Source organism: Pelophylax lessonae (genome assembly GCF_965119305.1).
Source record: "Pelophylax lessonae genome assembly, chromosome: 8".
Classification (NCBI taxonomy): Eukaryota; Metazoa; Chordata; class Amphibia; order Anura; family Ranidae; genus Pelophylax; species Pelophylax lessonae.
Window position 1 is genome coordinate 43665503 of NC_138775.1, and position 17943 is coordinate 43683445.

Here is a 17943-nt window from a genome sequence, read left to right on the forward strand (position 1 = left end):
CAGTGTAAATTTGCTGTCCCCTCAAAAGAACTCAAATTGCATCCATTAATGTCTTAACCACAGGCAACAAAAGTGAGTACACCCCTAAGTGAAAATGTCCAAATTGGGCCCAAAGTGTCAACATTTTGTGTGGCCACCATTATTTTCCAGCACTGCCTTAACCCTCTTGGGCATGGAGTTCACCAGAGGTTGCCACTGGAGTCCTCTTCCACTCCTCCATGACGACATCACAGAGCTGGTGGATGTTAAGAGACCTTGCACTCCTCCACCTTCCGTTTGAGAATGCCCCACAGATGCTCAATAGGGTTTAAGTCTGGAGACATGCTTGGTCAGTCCATCACCTTTACCCTCAGCTTCTTTAGCAAGGCAGTGGTCATCTTGGAGGTGTGTTTGGGATCATTATGTTGGAATACTGCTCTGCGGCCCAGACTCCGAAGGGAGGGGATCATGCTCTGCTTCAGTATGTCACAGTACATGTTGGCATTCATGGTTCCCTCAATGAACTGTAGCTCCCCAGTGCCGGCAGCACTCATGCAGCCCCAGACCATAACACTCCCACCAATATGCTTGACTGTAGGCAAGACACACTTGTCTTTGTACTCCTGACCTGGTTGCCGCCACACACGCTTTACACCATCTGAACCAAATAAGTTTATCTTGGTCTCATTAGACAACAGGATATGGTTCCAGTAATCCATGTCCTTAGTCTTCTTGTCTTCAGAAAATGGTTTGCAGAGTTTTTGTGCACCATCTTTAGAAGAGGCTTCCTCCTGGGACGACAGCCATGCAGACCAATTTGATGCAGTGTGCGGCGTATGGTCTGAGCGCTGACAGGCTGACCCCCCCACCCCTTCAACCTCTGCAGCAATGCTGGCAGCACTCATACGTCTATTTCCCAAAGACAACCTCTGGATATGACGCTGAGCACGTGCACTCCAATTCTCTGGTAGACCATGGCGAGGCCTGTTCTGAGTGGAACCTGTCCTGTTAAACCACTGTATGGTCTTGACCAACGTGCTGCAGCTCAGTTTCATGGTCTTGGCAATCTTCTTATAGCCTAGGCCATCTTTATGTAGAGCAATAATTCTTTTTTTCCGGATCCTCAGAGAGTTCTTTGCCATGCGGTGCCATGTTGAACTTCCAGTGACCAGTATGAGACATTTAGAGTGATACATGACACTGGGGAGGGAAAATGGCTAACTGGGCACAATTTGGACATTTTCACTTAGAGGTGTACTCACTTTTGTTGCGAGAGGTTTAGACATTAATGGCTGTGTGTTGAGTTATTTTAAGGGGACAGCAAATTTACACTGTTATACAAGCTGTACTCTCACTACTTTACATTGTAGCAAAGTGTCATTTCTTCAATGTTGTCACATGAAAGGATATAATAAAATATTTACAAAAATGGTGTGTGTATATTATATGCAAAAACCATTTAGCTGCTGACAAATACTGTAGCTGCTGACTTTTACCTGTCCAGGCATCCAGCGGTGTCCTCACCCAAGCCGATTCTTGAATCGGCTCTCGGGTGCTGGCACCACAATCTTGGCTAAGATGGCGTTCTAGCCTTGTGGCTAACAGCTGGTTTCCTACTGCGCATGGGAAATTCGTGCTGTGCTCTTTGAATATGCTGGCTGCAGGGGGAAGGAGGGGGGGGGCAAACTGCCACGGCAAACTGAGCTGGAAGTGCAAGCGTGTATCTGTCAAAACCAGGTACCCGCTCTCCCCCAAAAGGTGCCAAATGTGGCAAAGGAGGAGGCAGACAAGTGGAGCTTCCCCTTTTGGGTGGAGCTCCTCTTTAAGCAGATCTATTGTATAGTAGAGCATCTTCTTCACATTTTTAGTGCACTGACTTCTACACAAGTCAGTTCAAATCTATCCATTCAAAAAATGTAATGCACAGCATTTAAATGCACATCAACTCACAGGCATTCTGGGGTGAACAAGCCTGTATAGGAAAAAACCAAAGCTGATAAAGTTATGCAAGTAGTTTTGTAAAAGTAAAATAATATTCATTTTGTGTATTGTTCTTTCAGGAACTGACTGGGAAACTACCATCAGAATATCCGCTGAATCCCGGTGAACAGCCACCTAATGTCCGGAGGAGAATGGGCACCGCATTTAAACTGGATGACAACTTTCTCCTTGGTGAAGAGGTAGATACATACAAATGTTCTCTTTTCCTGTATTTAGAAACAACTGAGACTGTTGCTTTTTATATCTACGGAATGTAACACAATGCTGCTCTAATTCTGCATGAGGCTCCTATCAACTATTAGCAGCAGTTGGACAATGTATAGAGAAGACTACATAGAGGTTGATTTGCTGAATGCTAACATACAGCAGGGGTTGTTTTACAAAAAGCATGTAGACTGTGCACTTTACAAAGTGCAGTTGCTCCAGAGCTTAGTAAATCCATCCAATCACGTTCAAGCAAAAAAGCATTTTTTTTTTTTATTCTCCTTGCACAGGATTGGGTAATCCTTTCAAAGTGAAGCTTTACCTCATTCACTAAGTCCTGGAGCAACTGCACTTGCAGAGTGCACAGTTTAATTGCCTTTAGTAAATCAACCCCTTTGTGCACTGCAAGGGCAGTTGCTCTAGGTTGGAGGGGAAGCTCTGCTAAATTCTATCATCCAATTACATGCAAGCAAAAATGCATTTTTTTTTATATTCCTTGCATGTTCCCCTCCTAGAGCAATTACACTTGCAGTGCACAGACTATTTGCCTTTAGTAAATCAACCCCATAATGTCAGGAAATCTCTGCTGTCTGCTAGCCATAATAGTAGGTGAGAAATAGTAACTAAAATTGAGAAAGGCATAATAGATACATGATGATTCGAAAAGATAAACTCAAGGCCGGGCAAAAAAAACTTGAATGCAGCTCTTTACTCGTAAATGGATTTTTTTAATGCAAGGAATGTAAGTATCTGAATTTGACTTGGTATTTTGAGTTTTTCAGTCCCTGTATAGAAGAGCTCAGACTGGGCAAAGGAGAGGCAGCACAAGGAGCCATTCAATTGTTCTGCAGTGTAAGGAACATGCTGCTTAGAGGAGAGAGCAGAGTGACAGAGATGATGAGCTCATCCATGTGCTGCTTCTCCTTTCACTGTCCAATCATGGACTGGGGTGTGGAGAAGACCTGTAAGAGTTACTGACCTGCAGCAGAAAAAAACACCTGGCCCCCTCCCCTCCAGACCAGGCTGTGCTGGGTGACAGAGCTGTGTAAATCTCAGGACTGGATGAACAGAAATAAACATCCTTTTGGCATAGTTAAATGTGCCTGTGTATTTAGTGGTTTGTCTGGCATTCAGCTTTAAAACTGTCAAATGTTTTCCCAATGGAAGTTAAGATAATAAACCTGGCTAGTCTGCATCATGATGTCTATTGCAGGCAGGAAGTGAGAGTGACATTTCCCGTGTGTCCACTTCTTTATCCTGCTGTGAAACACATTGCAGTATTTCCTTTTTCGGTCTGTTTTATCCAGGGTCTTGATTTTGTTATTTTTTTTTTTATTTTTGCTCAGGATTCCGATTTAAAGAACCTGGAGCACAAATTTCTCGTCCAGCAACAAATGGTAGAAGCTACAAAGAAACTTCTGATGGAGCCGGACCTGAGCAAGAACGCCAAAAGGAAAAGGAAGCAGGACTACAGCGACTCCATTAAAAGGTTACAGGACATAGAGAGTGCAATCAATGAGTACAGAGTGAAGAGCGGGAAAGATCCAACCAAGAGGGCCTCTCTGCTGATACAAGGTATGGCGCCATGCTAATGACAAGGCTAGAACATAACTTATATTGGTGTAGCCGTGTTTTATAGCTGTTATTCCAGTAGCAGTATACAGTACTGCACACCCTTTATTGATGTAATACTGTATAGCTTTTATGAATGCATCCGCTGATCATTTTGTCCTCTTGCCCCACTCACTAATTTTTTTTTCAAACTTTCTAGATGACATCATCCCTTCAGAAAGCAGTTCCTTATCTGATACAACTACATTTGATGATGGTAAGTATCACCTGACTATTTACACTATTGAGCAACAGAGAAAGAATAACTGTCCCTCAAGGTTTTGCCATTTTCTGGAAATGTTGAGTTCATGTACAGAACGGTTAAACGCAAATATTTGTCTATCGGAAAGATATGTATGGTTTGCAGTGCCCTCTGCTGGCTGCTTCTGTATAATGGAGTTCCAGATGGCTTTGCCTTGTGGGTCAGCAATGTGCATGTTTTTTATGAATTTATTAAACTTGGACTTCATTGTACTTTCTCAATTACAGATGAAGCTCTTTATCTGCAAGGGCAGAGGTCCTGTTCCCTACAGAATTCTCCTAAAATTCGACCTCCAAAATCCGTGGGGGACAGAAGCCTGTCTAGAAAGTCTTCCCTCAACGAGCAGTTCTCGGACATGAGGATGTCAAGGTAAACAAAGAACCTATGTCCTATTTTGATATGGGATACAACTGCTGTTGCCCTTTGTTGTCTGCAAAAGTTTTCAAAGTTTTATGGTTTGTAGGACATTGGCCTTTTATAGAGTCGGTCCTCCTCTGGTGACCAAGGCAGGTTGGTAGAGTTGGGATCTTACTGCTGGAGATCACAAGGCAACCTTTCCCAATCTTTTTTACGCCAGGGGAACCCTTTAAATATTTTTCAGGTCTCAGGGAACCCATGCTAAAAATAAGTATACCTACAGTTATGCGTACATCAGAGTAAGCACCTAATTGTAACATGTTTGATATATAAAATTATTATGGCATACCTAGCATATCTGATACCCTGGGAAGATAATTATTTTTAAACCCTACTGCTCTGTGCAATTTTTTAGTTATAATCTTGACAATTGTGGTATCCCCCAGCATTGAGGTCAGTGTAGAATTGCCACCTTTGCGTCAGTGGTCAGTGTAAGTAGGAGATGAATTTGCTCAAGGAATCCATAACAACCACAGGAGGAACCCTAGTTCAGATAGGCCTTGTTCATATGAGTTTCAGCTTGTAAAAAAACAGCATTTGTAATGCAAGTTTCTGGCAGTTTGTTGAAGCCTTTAAAGAAAATCTCAATTCCAGTATGCAGATAATAAACATACAGTAAATCTTAGTCGGATTGTTAACTGTTGCTTTAAAAAATCTACAGCAGCCTTTCTCAACCTTTTTACCGCCGAGGAATCCTTGAAATAATTTTCTAAAATTATTTCTTCAGGGGTCAATAGGAAGAATATTCCTTACATTGGTGGCCTGCGGGAAGAATGCCCCTTACATTGGTGGCCTGTGGGAAGAATGCCCCTTACATTGGTGGCCTGCGGGAAGAATGCCCCTTACATTGGTGATCAGTGGGAAGATTATTCCTTACATTGGTGATCAGTGGGAAGATTATTCCTTACATTGGTGATCAGTGGGAAGATTATTCCTTACATTGGTGATCAGTAGGAAGATTATTCCTTACATTGGTGGCCAGTGGAAAGAATACTTCTTACATTGGTGGCCAGTGCAAAGAATGCCCCTTACATTGGAGGTCAGTGGGAAGAATGCCCCTTACACTGGAGGCCAGTGAGAAGAATGCCCCTTACATTGGAGGTCAGTGGGAAGAATGCCCCTTACACTGGGGGCCAGTGAGAAGAATGCCCCTTACATTGGTGGCTAGTGGAAAGAATTGCCCCTTACATTGGTGGCCAGTGGGAAGAATGCCCCTTACATTGGTGGCCAGTGGGAAGAATGCCCCTTACATTGGTGGCCAGTGGAAAGAATGCCCCTTACATTGGTGGCCAGTGGAAAGAATGCCCCTTACATTGGTGGCCAGTGGAAAGAATGCCCCTTACATTGGTGGCCAGTGGAAAGAATGCCCCTTACATTGGTGGCCAGTGGAAAGAATGCCCCTTACATTGGGGGCCAGTGGAAAGAATGCCCCTTACATTGGTGACCAGTGGGAAAAACTCCCCTTACATTGGTGGCCAGTGGGAAAACCTCCCCTTACATTGGTGGCCAGTGGGAAAAATGCCCCTTATATTGGTGGCCAGTGGGAAAAATGCTCCTTACATTAGTGAGAAGAATGCCCCTCCTACTGTGGTGGTCGGAACGCCACTTTTGCAAACCAGCAAAATGATCATTGTTGCCGGCTCTGCTGAGTGGTGTTGAACCCAGAGCTTTGCTGGCACCATCAGGTGGGAGGTCAGTCAGCCACAGCTCATGGAACCCCTAACAACCTCTGGAGGAACCCTAGAAATGCATCTAACCCTGGTTAAGAATGGATGGGCTGCAGGATACAACAGGCTTTGAAAAATGTAATGCTGACGATTACTGAAGTCTGCTTGTTTAAAGTAACAGTCAGAACTCCCAATGAGTTCTGTGTTGAAGCTCCACAAACTGAAATTTATGCTTTAAAGATTTCAACAAAGCTGCTTAAAGTTTTCTGAGAGCTCTGCAAAAGCTTGCTGTACCCAGTACTCCTATACAAGCTGAAGCCTGCATGCTTAAGGCCCGAGACACATATGAACCAAGTAAGCGATTCACCAGCACCCACCCATACTTGAAACTCCAGTTCTGCATAGGCTGCACATTGCATTACACTGTAGGTAAAGCCAGCCCTACACGTGTTTCCATCGGATCTTTGGTTCGAATTGTCAAATTATTGTTTGATACTCTCAAGTGATCAAGTAGCATTTTGGTTGCTGGACTAGGCTTATTTTCAAAGTGTTCTACTTTTTTTTTTTTTTTTACAAATGAAGGGAAATTTAAAACTTCAACAACTCCAGTTGGTTTGGAGAGAGCAGATCAAGTCCGCACTTACCTGCATCTGGCTGGTATGCTCTAGATAAGTCCTCTGTCCGTGTCTGCTGGGGCACTAGTTCTGTAACAACCAGTTCAGCCTTTGTTTTAGGCATAACAATAATCGGAGCTTGAGGAGTAAAGCGAACCCCTGCAACCAAGGGACGTTTGTCCTGTGTTAGTAATGATATATATGGGAAGGTTAATCAATTCAGCCACGTGTGTAATGAAAGGAGAAGCCGTGTAGACAATATATGATGCATTCTATAAGTGTGCGTAGTATTCAGTATTCATCTATGTCATAAATTATACCCTGCGGTTTATCGGTGGTACTGTGAAGATTAATTTGGGTCATTAAGACGAAAGAAAACAAGCCTTTTTCATCAATCTCTCCATAAATCACTTACCATTCAGTACTCAGACCTTTATGTAGCTTATTTGTATTTCCCCTGATTCCATATTGAATGCCAAGAAATATATCACTTATGTATTTTTAATGACGTGTATTCTGTCAAAAGCCATAAACTTATTTTATATCTCATTCAAAAAAAGTGCAGTTCCCTGAAATCTGGCTCTGTATTAAAGTTCTGAATGCCAGATAAAAGTTGAAATCAGGCCTGCTGGAGTGCCTGATCCATAAGTTGATGTGCAGAGACATTTTTCCAAGCATGTTGTTATAGCCTAACTGAAAATGTATTTGAAATCTGCTAAATATACTCCAAATGCATCAAACAAAGTTGTAAAGGTCTTACAGTTTATTTTCTGTAAAAAAGTAGCCACATCCTGAGTAGAAAAGTCTGTTGCTTGCCTGCATGCTGCAGAGAAGAACCCTTGCCCTCTGTGTGGAAGCAGTGGTCACTCTGCCTGCGATTTGCTGTTTGCAAAACTATAAGACTCAGCTAGGGGCATGACCTGTGCAGAGAGATTGCCGCTTCCACACAGACAGCAAAGGTCCTTGGGTAGCTATTGGTGGCCTGAAAATGCTAGTTGCCTTGCTCTCTATGGCTTTATTACTTTTAGTCACTAGCTCAGAAGAAGCATGCAGATTAGAACGACGTCAGACTTTCCTTACATGCATGCTTGTTCCAGGTCACTGGCATTAACAAAAGGAGAGTTTAGCAATGGCAGATTCACATATTTTGTACAGAATTCTTTTAAATCATTCTGACAGATATCACCTGATCAGATAAGTAGTCCTTTCAGGGACTGGAATGGTTTTTCATTCGCATTGTGGTCCATTTGTATGAAAAACAGTCCCAGTCACTCTCGGGTGGCAGAACCAATCTTCACCTCCAGGGCACAGCAGGGATCTAAAAGAAATTTCCTTTACACAGCTTGTTTTCTAATACCTGTTCCAGTCCTTGTAAAATGTACAGCTTTGTATACGACATCCACTTCTAGATTCTGTGAGCGCAGCATCGTATTTTTGCATCACTTAATTTTTTATATTATTGTGTTACAATATATATTATATTGTGTTCATTTTTTGTTCCCATATATAGTCACAGAGAGCCTACATCAACGCACAGCAGCCCCTACAAGACAGCTGAGCGGAAGCCTTACGGGGGAAGGAGCGTACCTTCAACGCCTGTACTAACACGAAATGCCTACAGCAGCAACCACCTCCAGTAAGTTCAGGATGTGTATCTCTCCAGCACTGCAAGGCAGGAATGTTAGTGCAGCTTGGTCCGGGTACTTCACACCAGCTGTATTCCAATAGTGGCCCTGTATCACAGGAACATTCATAATTCAGAAAATGCTGACAACTGGTACTTGGCTACAGAATCGAAATTCAAAGCTCTTATTATTTTTGATTGAATGATTTAGAACCCACATGAATGTTGACCTTATTTGATACATTTAAATTCAATCTGGTCAAAAATGTATTCAATGATGCAGAAATGCCTTTGGTATCTGCTTGTAACTGTGTTAGTCTTCAAATTGGTTCCTGTGTTTCTGTGGGGCCCAGGCTGTACATGGTGCCAGAGCTTCTGCCTGTCAAGAGCTCTCCTTAATTCCTCCACTCTCAAATGTCACCAAAACTCTACTGCCCATTGAAGGCCTGGCCTTTGAATGACAGAGGGAGAGGAGCCTAGGTACAGTAGTGCTTGTACCTCCACAGAGATACATTTTAAGACAGACTTACACAAAAACCAGGGGTCTCCAAACTTTCTAAACAAAAGGCCAGTTTAGTGTCCTTCAAACTTTAGGGGGGCCGCACTGTGACCAGTGTAAATAGAAAATGTCCTGCGGTCAGAGGGAGTAAACCATGTTACATAATTGGTATTGGGGGAGAGTAATAGTGGCCCATTGTTAGTGCCAATAGGAGGAATATTGCCCCATAATTGGTGTCAATGTGAGGAATAGGGCCCCATTATTTGTGTCAGTGCACCCCATTGTCGGTGTCAGTGGCAGGAACTATTCCCCACTGTTGCTGACTGTAATAATGCCCCAAGGGCCGGATAAAATTGAGCAAAGGGCCATAGTTTGGAGACCACTGCCTTAAACCAACCAGAATAATTTGCAAGTGGCTGCCTAGTTTTATGGCCAGTGGAAGCCATGCTGTATCTCTTCCTGCCCCTTACCATAGCATCATTGAGCCCTGAATCACAAGAAGAAAATGTCCTACTACTTCATGGGAGCTGAGCTGTTTTTTTTGTTATTCTAAGACATGCTTACATGGTGAGAAGAAGTGTCCACCTACAACTTTTTGAAAAATTGTCCACATGTGTATAACTGTTCTATAATGGCCCCCAAAAGGGTTGTTCCTCTGAAACCACATCAGATTTATGGAGTGTGATCAGTTTAGATGCATTCAGTGCTTACTTTTTTTTTTTTTTTTTTTACTTGTTTATATCAGATTTCTCAATTTTTTACCCCTGAGGAACTCTTGAAATAATTTTTAGGTCTCAGGGAACCCTTACTAAAAATGAATACATCAGGGGTCAATGTAAAAAAAATACCCCTTACATTGATGGTCAGAAGGAAGAATGAATCCCTTACAATGGTGGTCAGAAGGTAGAATGTATCCCTCACAATGATGGTCAGAATGGCACTCTTACAAACAGCTAGAGAAAGATGATTGAGGTCATACCAGTGGTTTTGGCAAGTGGCAATGGACCCAGAATGACGTACCATCAGTTGGAGGTCAAACAGCCACAGCTCAAGGAACCCATGGCAACATTTGGAGAAACCCTACGGTTTCACAGAATCCTGGTTGACACCACTACTGTATAAATATCTACATTTATAGGGCTTTAATGGAAGTTCAAATCATTATTCATCAAAGAAAAGAGAAAAAAATGTATCCGACTCTTATGCAGCTAATATTTAACAAACATTCTATTGCAAAAATAGAAAATTGGAAGTTTAAAAACAATTGTATACCTTTTAAAACTCCCAAAATGATCTTCAAAAAATATAGGTACATCCTAGAATATAAATAAAAAAACTTGTACCACACATATAATGTATGAATAGTAAGGATGTACTAACTATGCTTACTGTAGTAAACTATATATCAGGGGTCTCCAAACTTTCCAAATAAAGGGACGATTTTATTGTCCTACAGACTTTAGTGGGGCCAGCGGGAGTAGAACTTTTCCTGGCATCAGTGGGAGTAAACATCGCCACATTCAGTATTAGGGGAGGAATAGTAGCCCATTGTTGGTATCATTGGGAGGAATAGTTCTCCAATGATTGGTATCATTAGGAGAAGAATAGTGTCCCATCGCTGGTATCATTTGGCGAATATTGCCCCTTTGGTATCTTTCAGAAGAATAGTGCCCCATTGCTGGTATCATTGGGCGAATAGTGCCCCTTTGGTATCATTCAGAAGAATAGTGCCCCATCGCTGGTATCATTGGGCGAATAGTGCCCCTTTGGTATCATTCAGAAGAATAGTGCCCCATCGCTGGTATTATTGGGAGGAATAGTGCCCCTTTGTTGGTATCATTGGGAAGAATAGTGCCCCTTTGTTGGTATCATTGGGAAGAATAGTGCCCCCATTGTTGATGTCAGTTGGCAGAATAGTGTCCTATATCAGTGGGAGGAAGAGTGCCCCAATGGCCGGATAAAGTCAAGCAAAGGTCTCCAGTTTGGAGACCACTGCTATATATCTTTTGAAAATCATTTTGGGGGTTATTTGGGTTTTCTTAGGTATACCATTGTTTTTAACCTGTGTTTTTGTGTCTTTACAAATTTCTATTTTATAAAAACATTGTTAAATGTTGGCTGCGTAAGATTCAGATAATTTTTTTTACTATTTTCTTTCAGTACATATTTACACAGTAAATAGGTGTCTTTAATTTTTTCTATTCTGGGCTCCGGACTTTTTAAGGAGTTTTTTTTTTAGGAGTTAATTTTGCAAGGTGTAGGGCTTGGAGGCCTGTTCACATGGTTGGTCGCTGTTCTTGGAATCCTGGTTGAGAATTATTGGTTTAGAGTAAATAAAACCCAAAATGGTTCAGTGCTAACCACCTTCTTTGTGCAGGAAAAGTGAGATCAATCAACTGTGTTTTACCTAATTGTTTTCTGCTTTCTTTAGAAATGAAGGTTTAAGCTACGAAAGCAGGCAGCGCCGAGGCAGTTTGGAGTCACATACCCCCCTGATTGATTCCATTGATGGAAGCGCTACATTTTTGCTTACTAACAGCCAGCGAAGCAACAGTACGGAGATCCTAGATGATGGGTCCTCTTACACCAGCCAGTCTAGCTCGGAGTACTACAGCACTCCTCCAAAACAAAACCAGTGCTACACAGCTCAGACCCTGGACAACCGCTCCCGGGATAGGAGGCGGCACAAAAAGCAGAACTTCTCAGTGGCCAACACGGGTAGCATGCCGAATTTGGCACACAAGGACACTCGCAACAGTGTTTACCAAATAGCCCAGAACCAGCCATCGTCGAGCTACTATATTACAGGGTATTGCGCATACCTGGATAGCGATCCTTATTACAATGGGGGATATATTTATGAAAATGATACAGAGGGACAGTACAGCGTTAATCCTTCTTATCGATCTTCTGCACATTACGGGTATGATCACTACAGGGACGCAAGGTATGACGGGGACCAATTTGTGCCTCAACACCCATATGCAACGTTAAGGCTTCCCAGGAAAAAGCCGGCAGCAAAGACCACTGAGCAGATCACCAAGAACATTCATAAGGCTATTGTGGCCGAGCATTTGAGGGGCTGGTATCAGCGAGCTTCAGGTCATAAGGACCAACCCCATGGAGTGCAAGGAATGGTGGAATCTGAGCGGGGTTCACAGAGGAGCTTGTGCTATGCTACTATGCAAGTCCCCTCATCTCCCAGTGTCCGCGTACCATCTTGCTCCTCTGGTAAGAAAACCTGATTATCTCTCCTGACCTGATTGTCTCTCCTGATAGAACATTGTAGCAAACAGTGATGATCAAACTGAGGGGCTGCATTATCTAGGGGGTTTCTGCCAAATCTGGGAAGGTCTATAGGGAAACCACAAAAAGCCAGACTCCCAGGCAACTATAATAAAATTCAACCTTCGACTAGTTTTGGGCAGATATTGGTTAGTTTTCAGCATGTGCCACATTGCATCCTGAAAACTTGCAGACAACAATCTTGCATTCTTCATTTGTATGGGTACCTTTTTCATTTTGAACAGCAGAGTGGCGGCTTTGGAGGATTTGCCCTCTCTCACTAGTGGGCTTCTTGGTTGGGAAAATGTTGCCCAGAGTAAGAAGTTAGCCCCTCTGCACCATTTTTCTAGTGAAGGTTGAAGCAGATCTCCGGCCAAACAGTTAAATACGCAGCTGAGGTACATTTATTGAATTTGTTTATTGACCAACAGTGTAAATTGTTGACCAACACTTTATTGCTTTGCAGTTAAGGCCCCGTTCACACTGGGGCGATCCGACTTGCCGGGGCGACCTCATAGGTCGCGGCGCGCTGCTCGCACCGCTCCCTCGGAGCAGCCGGCACGGACTTCATAACATTGAAGTCTATGCAGGTCGCTCCGGGTCGCCCCAAAGAAGCTCCGGACCCTTTTTCTAAGTCGGAGCGACTTGTGTCGCTCCTATTAGAACGGGTCCGCAGCTTCTCTATGGAAGGCGACCTACGGCGACCAGTGTGAACGGGGACTTAATGATAAAGCTTGGTCACAGCCCGGCCTCTAGCCTTCTGATTGGACAGTGAAGGAGCAGCAGTGCTCTGAGTTATCATTCTGCTGTCCTCCCAAGGAATTTTCAGTCAGGGCTGAGCCATTGATTAGGCAAAAGAGGTGGCCGCTTTGGTTGCTTCACTAGAAGGGGTAGCTAAAGAAATAGGATCTGCAACCCATAGATGGGGGGGCATTTTGGCCTTTTTGCCTTGGGACCTTGTCCTAGCAACTGTACACAGTGTTAGCCTAACAGCATTGCACAATGACTTAGAGCCCTGATTGGCTCAGAGTGTTGACCCTCCCCTCCAGGAGTCCGATAAGTAAAGCTAACCATACACAGAGGGTTTTATTTTGATCATCAGCCAGCAGGCTGATCAAAAGAAAATGAACGGATTCCCCCATCCACACAGCACTATTGTATCCTGACAGCAGGACTCCGCTGCCACAATACCCTGATTAACACTGTACCCTATTGGCTGCATGTGCTGATCGAACACAAATTTTCCAGCGGTCCCGTTCAAGAGGAACTGATCACTAGGTTGACTTTTCGAAAGAGAACAGCCATCGATATATATCGAAATGCGTTCAGTCTCTGCTGAACCGGCTGAATTTTGATCTATCTTTGGCCAGCTTGAGAGTGCCTTATTGGCCTTCGTTTTTTAGAACCCCGATTGGTGCAATCCACTCTTAATTTGTGATTTCATGTGGTGGGGAATCATTAAGTGCACTTCTCAAGGTGACTTGTGCTAATTCAGAATCGGATAATCATATTTGAATCCAGCTTCTCCCAGTTCAAAGCAAATTAGCGTTTTACAGATACCATGATCGATGCCGGAACTCGCGCAAATTCTCCTGTATCACAACCTATACCTTCAGACTCAGTTCACATATGTGCGGGCTGGTTTGTAGTGCGATTTCAATGCCTGGTAAGGTGCGATTTTGTTCAATGATTCAGGTGTGACTCCAATGCGAATTATAGTGTATGATATTAGAAATCACACCTGAACTGGACTGAAATCGCATAGGACTCTTTTTCGAATTGCACTGCGGCCGGCCCACACATATGTGAACAGGCTGTAAATATTCACTGAAACGCACATAAAAACTGATGTGAAACTGATGTCTCTGCAAGTGAAATATGTGTTTTCCCTTCAGTTTTCATGCCTGTATGGTGTGAACGGGCCCAAAAGAAAACTGTTGCATGACACTAAAAATAGGTATCGGTATTAAAAATCGGTCACATGACCAAAAAAATAGGTATTATTAAAAAAAACTGGCATCAGTGCATCCCTACAGCAAATCCTACCTACTGTCCACAGGGGTCTTAGTTTGTGATATTCTCTCTGCTACATGTCTACCTTAAAGTTAAATAGTGGAAAAAATATATTGAAGTCTTCATTGTTTAATTTCAGTGTCTTCCACGAGTACCCCCTCAGGAAGTCGGCGGGCACATAACAGCACAATGGCGTACCCAGACTACAACACTGGATCTCACTCGCAGTACACCGGCTACTCCACAGCATACAGCAGCATACCTCTGCCAAGCAGGTGAGTTCGGATTGTGGTCAGACCTGACTAGCTGCTGCATTCCCCAACTGCATTGTCCCATAACATTCTGAAACGTGCCCCTCTAATCGTGTTTTTTCTTCTGCTATTGTCTGTGTGGGCCAGGCGATTATTTAGAAGACATGGGAACGACATTTGTTAGTATTGGAAAATTCTTCTCATTCCAACCTTCTAACCTTTGTTTACTAGAAATACTGAATAAATGGCCAGTGTCATTTCCCATTCATGGGGCAACATAACATTACCTCTGAGGTATATGTTCTGCCCAGGGGCTGCATCATATTGGTGATTCTGCTGCTGGAGACACCTTGCCAGTGGCAAGTTTCTCTAATGGCGGTCATTGGCCTCTTGTGACATGACCTTTGAGGTTTTACACTAAGAAAGTCATGCAGGGAAAAGCAACAGTTTCCCTCTACCACTGAACTTAAAAAGAGAGTTGTCCAATTAGTCTATGGCGTGTATGTAGAACAATTGTTCTTCCTACTGGCTTGTATGTCCTGGAGTAACATATGAACTGGCTGGAGAAACCACTGTGTGTGGTGGGAGGGGCAGATATTCACACACCCAAAAGTGCGTTTCAAGATACAGGTAGCTGAAAGGTAAGTATAGTGGGTCTCCTTTTTCAGTGCTGGTCATTTTAACCATCTCATTACCCCACTGTAACAAATAGTGGGGAGGTGGATGCTATTTTCTGAAAGGCCAATTTAAAAATGGCTTAAAGAAAAAAAAAAAAACCATGGCTGGCCAGTGCTTTTATGAACTGCTGTGATCTGAGCTAATGTTGGACAGCTCAGATCACAAGCACAATGTACAGAGCCAATCAGAGTGGCTCTGTACCTTGGGATCGCTGTGAACCAGGCACAGTCATCACAAATGTAAATACTGCTAATGTTTACAAACATTCAGCCCATTTACAATTGAAGATGGAGAGTAGGTCCCCATTCACACTAGCGCGACTTGTCAGGTGACTCGGTCGCCTGACAAGTTGCAGTGGGTCGCCTGCCATTGATTAGCACAGAACCCGTTCTAATAGGAGCGACACAAGTCGCTCCGACTTAGAAAAAGGGTCCTGTACTACTTTGGGGCAACCTGGAGGCGACTTGCATTGACTTCAATGATATGAAGTCCATGCATGTCGCGCCGAGGTCGCGGTGCACGCCGTGCACCGCGACTTCACAGGTCGCCCCGGCAAGTCGTGTCGGCCCTCTGTGAATGGGCTATAAAAGGAGCACTGAATGTTTCTAAACACAGTAGGAAGGAGGATCAGCAGATGGAAGGTGAAGGTGGGGGAGTCTTAAAGCGTTAAAAGTGCTACTGACCACCACTGATGATGGGATTTTATTTTACTGTAAGGTTGGGGGGGGGGGGGGTGGCTCTGGTTAAAGTGCCCCTGACCACTGATGATTGTAGGATTGTTTTTTTTATATGGGGTGAAGAGGAGATTAAGCCTTGGTTCACACTAGGGCGACCTGTGTCGCCTCACAGGTCGCCGCAGGTCGCCTCCCATAGGGAAGCTGCGAACCCGTTCTAATAGGAGCGACACAAGTCGCTCCGACCTAGAAAAAGGGTCCGGAGCTTCTTTGGGGCGACCAGGAGGCAACCGCCATAGACTTCAATGTTATGAAGTCCGTGGCGGCCGCTCCGAGGTCGCGGCGCGCTGCTCGCACCGCGATCTCGGAGGTCACCCCGGGAGGTAGCGTCGCGGTAGTGTGAACCGGCGCTTAAAGTGCCACTGGCCACCAATGATTGTTAGATTGTAAATAAATGAAACGTAAATGTAAGCAATCCCAAATGTTTGGTCTTTTTTTCTTTATATAGTAAGAAATAAAAAGTGGTTAATAGAGATGAGCCATGGGGGACAAAAGCCTGCAAGACTCCATCTGCCTTTGAAATGCCACATTTGTCTGCAAGAGTCCTTTGAACATTTATATTCAGTATCTTTGGGACAATACATTCCATCATTTTTAGGTCTATAATTACTTTACAGAAAAGTATATTTTTACATAAAAACCTCATCAAGTAAAACATTGTATCTCCCGTTTTGATTGCCAGGGGTTTCGTCACTTATCCTACCCAGCTGGACGACCCAGAAATCTTGCCTCTACCCAGTGAACCCCTACCCACAGACCAAGACATCCTGTGGCATGAAGATTCCAAACCGGGCACCTTAGTTTAAAGCGGCCAATTCTTCATTCCTCACCTCACGTGCCTTGCACTAATTGCCATATCGTAGGACTTGCCGGCGCATCGAGGTATCCTTGACTGCCCAGGTGGCACAGGTCTGCCATAACGAACCGGGCAACTTCCTACTGGATTTTTTATTGGTGTGGCATGGCCTGTGGGCTTACAAGCACTTGGATTTTATAATCAAACATGGAAAGCACTTTGTGGAAGACCCGTGTGCATGATCAGGACAAAAGTTTCAAACTGTGAACTTCAGTGGATCTGAACCTGGACCTGGTAGCCCAAAAAAAAAAAAGGCTCTACGGCTTTGTCAAGAAAAAGCACAAACTTTGATTTGGGATCAGCACAACGGACAACATATACAGTTGTTTTGGCCTCATCGCAGTGAATGAGCATGTGGTTTGAAATGGTTTAAATCAGTATTGGTAATTTCAAATGAAGGATTTTAGCAAGAAAGTTGGGGGGGGGGATGTATTTTCTAAAGCCACCATTTTTATCAACCACCAATCCAATGCTTCCATTTAACAGAAAAAAAGCTAGTATGAGGGGAAACTACCCAAAATTGTAAATAATGGGAATGTAAATACATTTTTTTCCTACTTTTTAATGGCATTGTATGTTTTAATATAATATTTCCATAATCCACAATGTTGAAAGGCCATCTCTCTATATGAAATGTTATTTCAGTTATATGTGGTCAGTTATATGGGGTTACTCACATAATAAATCAAAGAGCTTCTTATATTTCTCAGTGACTCCAGTGATGAGTTATCGTTGTCCTTGTTCCCACAGCTGTCCAAGTCATGCAACTTCACTATATGGCCAAAGGTTTATGGACCATCACACTTATATTGGGCTTCCCATTCCAAACCCTTGGGTATTAATATGTAATTTGCACTCCTTGCAGCTATAACAGCCTCCGCCCTTTTGAAGAGGCTTTCCACCAAATTTTGGAGTGTTTCTGTGGGCATTTGTGCCCATTGGGCCAAAAAAGCCATTGTAAGGTCAGGTATTGACTTTAGATAAGGAGATCTGGCTCACAATCGCATTCTAAATCATTCCAGTGGTGTTAAATAGGGTTGAGGTGAGGACTCTGTGCAGGCCAGAGTTCCTCCACACCAAACTGGTCAAACCAGGTCTTTATGAAGCTGACCCCTCCAGATTGTTACCAAGATGGTTGGAAGTACACTATTGTATTGTATATACTGTAGTTTGAACCATACACTTCAACTCAATAATTTGGAGGGGTGTCCAATACTTTTGCCTGTATAGCAGGTGTGATGGTCAGGT

The 17943-nt window shown here is 43.5% G+C and overlaps 1 protein-coding gene across 1 annotated transcript in view; it reads left to right on the forward strand.

The window, feature by feature from the left end:
* FRMD4B (FERM domain containing 4B) overlaps positions 1-16919 on the forward strand; it is a 293986-nt gene extending 277067 nt beyond the window's left edge. Inside the window, exons 16-23 of the mRNA XM_082264943.1 lie at positions 2040-2159; positions 3531-3759; positions 3956-4012; positions 4285-4426; positions 8266-8391; positions 11310-12109; positions 14316-14451; positions 16522-16919. Coding sequence (XP_082121069.1) covers positions 2040-2159; positions 3531-3759; positions 3956-4012; positions 4285-4426; positions 8266-8391; positions 11310-12109; positions 14316-14451; positions 16522-16645 — 1734 coding nt within the window. The 3' untranslated portion in view covers positions 16646-16919. The remainder of the gene's footprint in view (positions 1-2039; positions 2160-3530; positions 3760-3955; positions 4013-4284; positions 4427-8265; positions 8392-11309; positions 12110-14315; positions 14452-16521) is intronic.
* The last annotated feature ends 1024 nt before the right edge of the window (positions 16920-17943 follow it).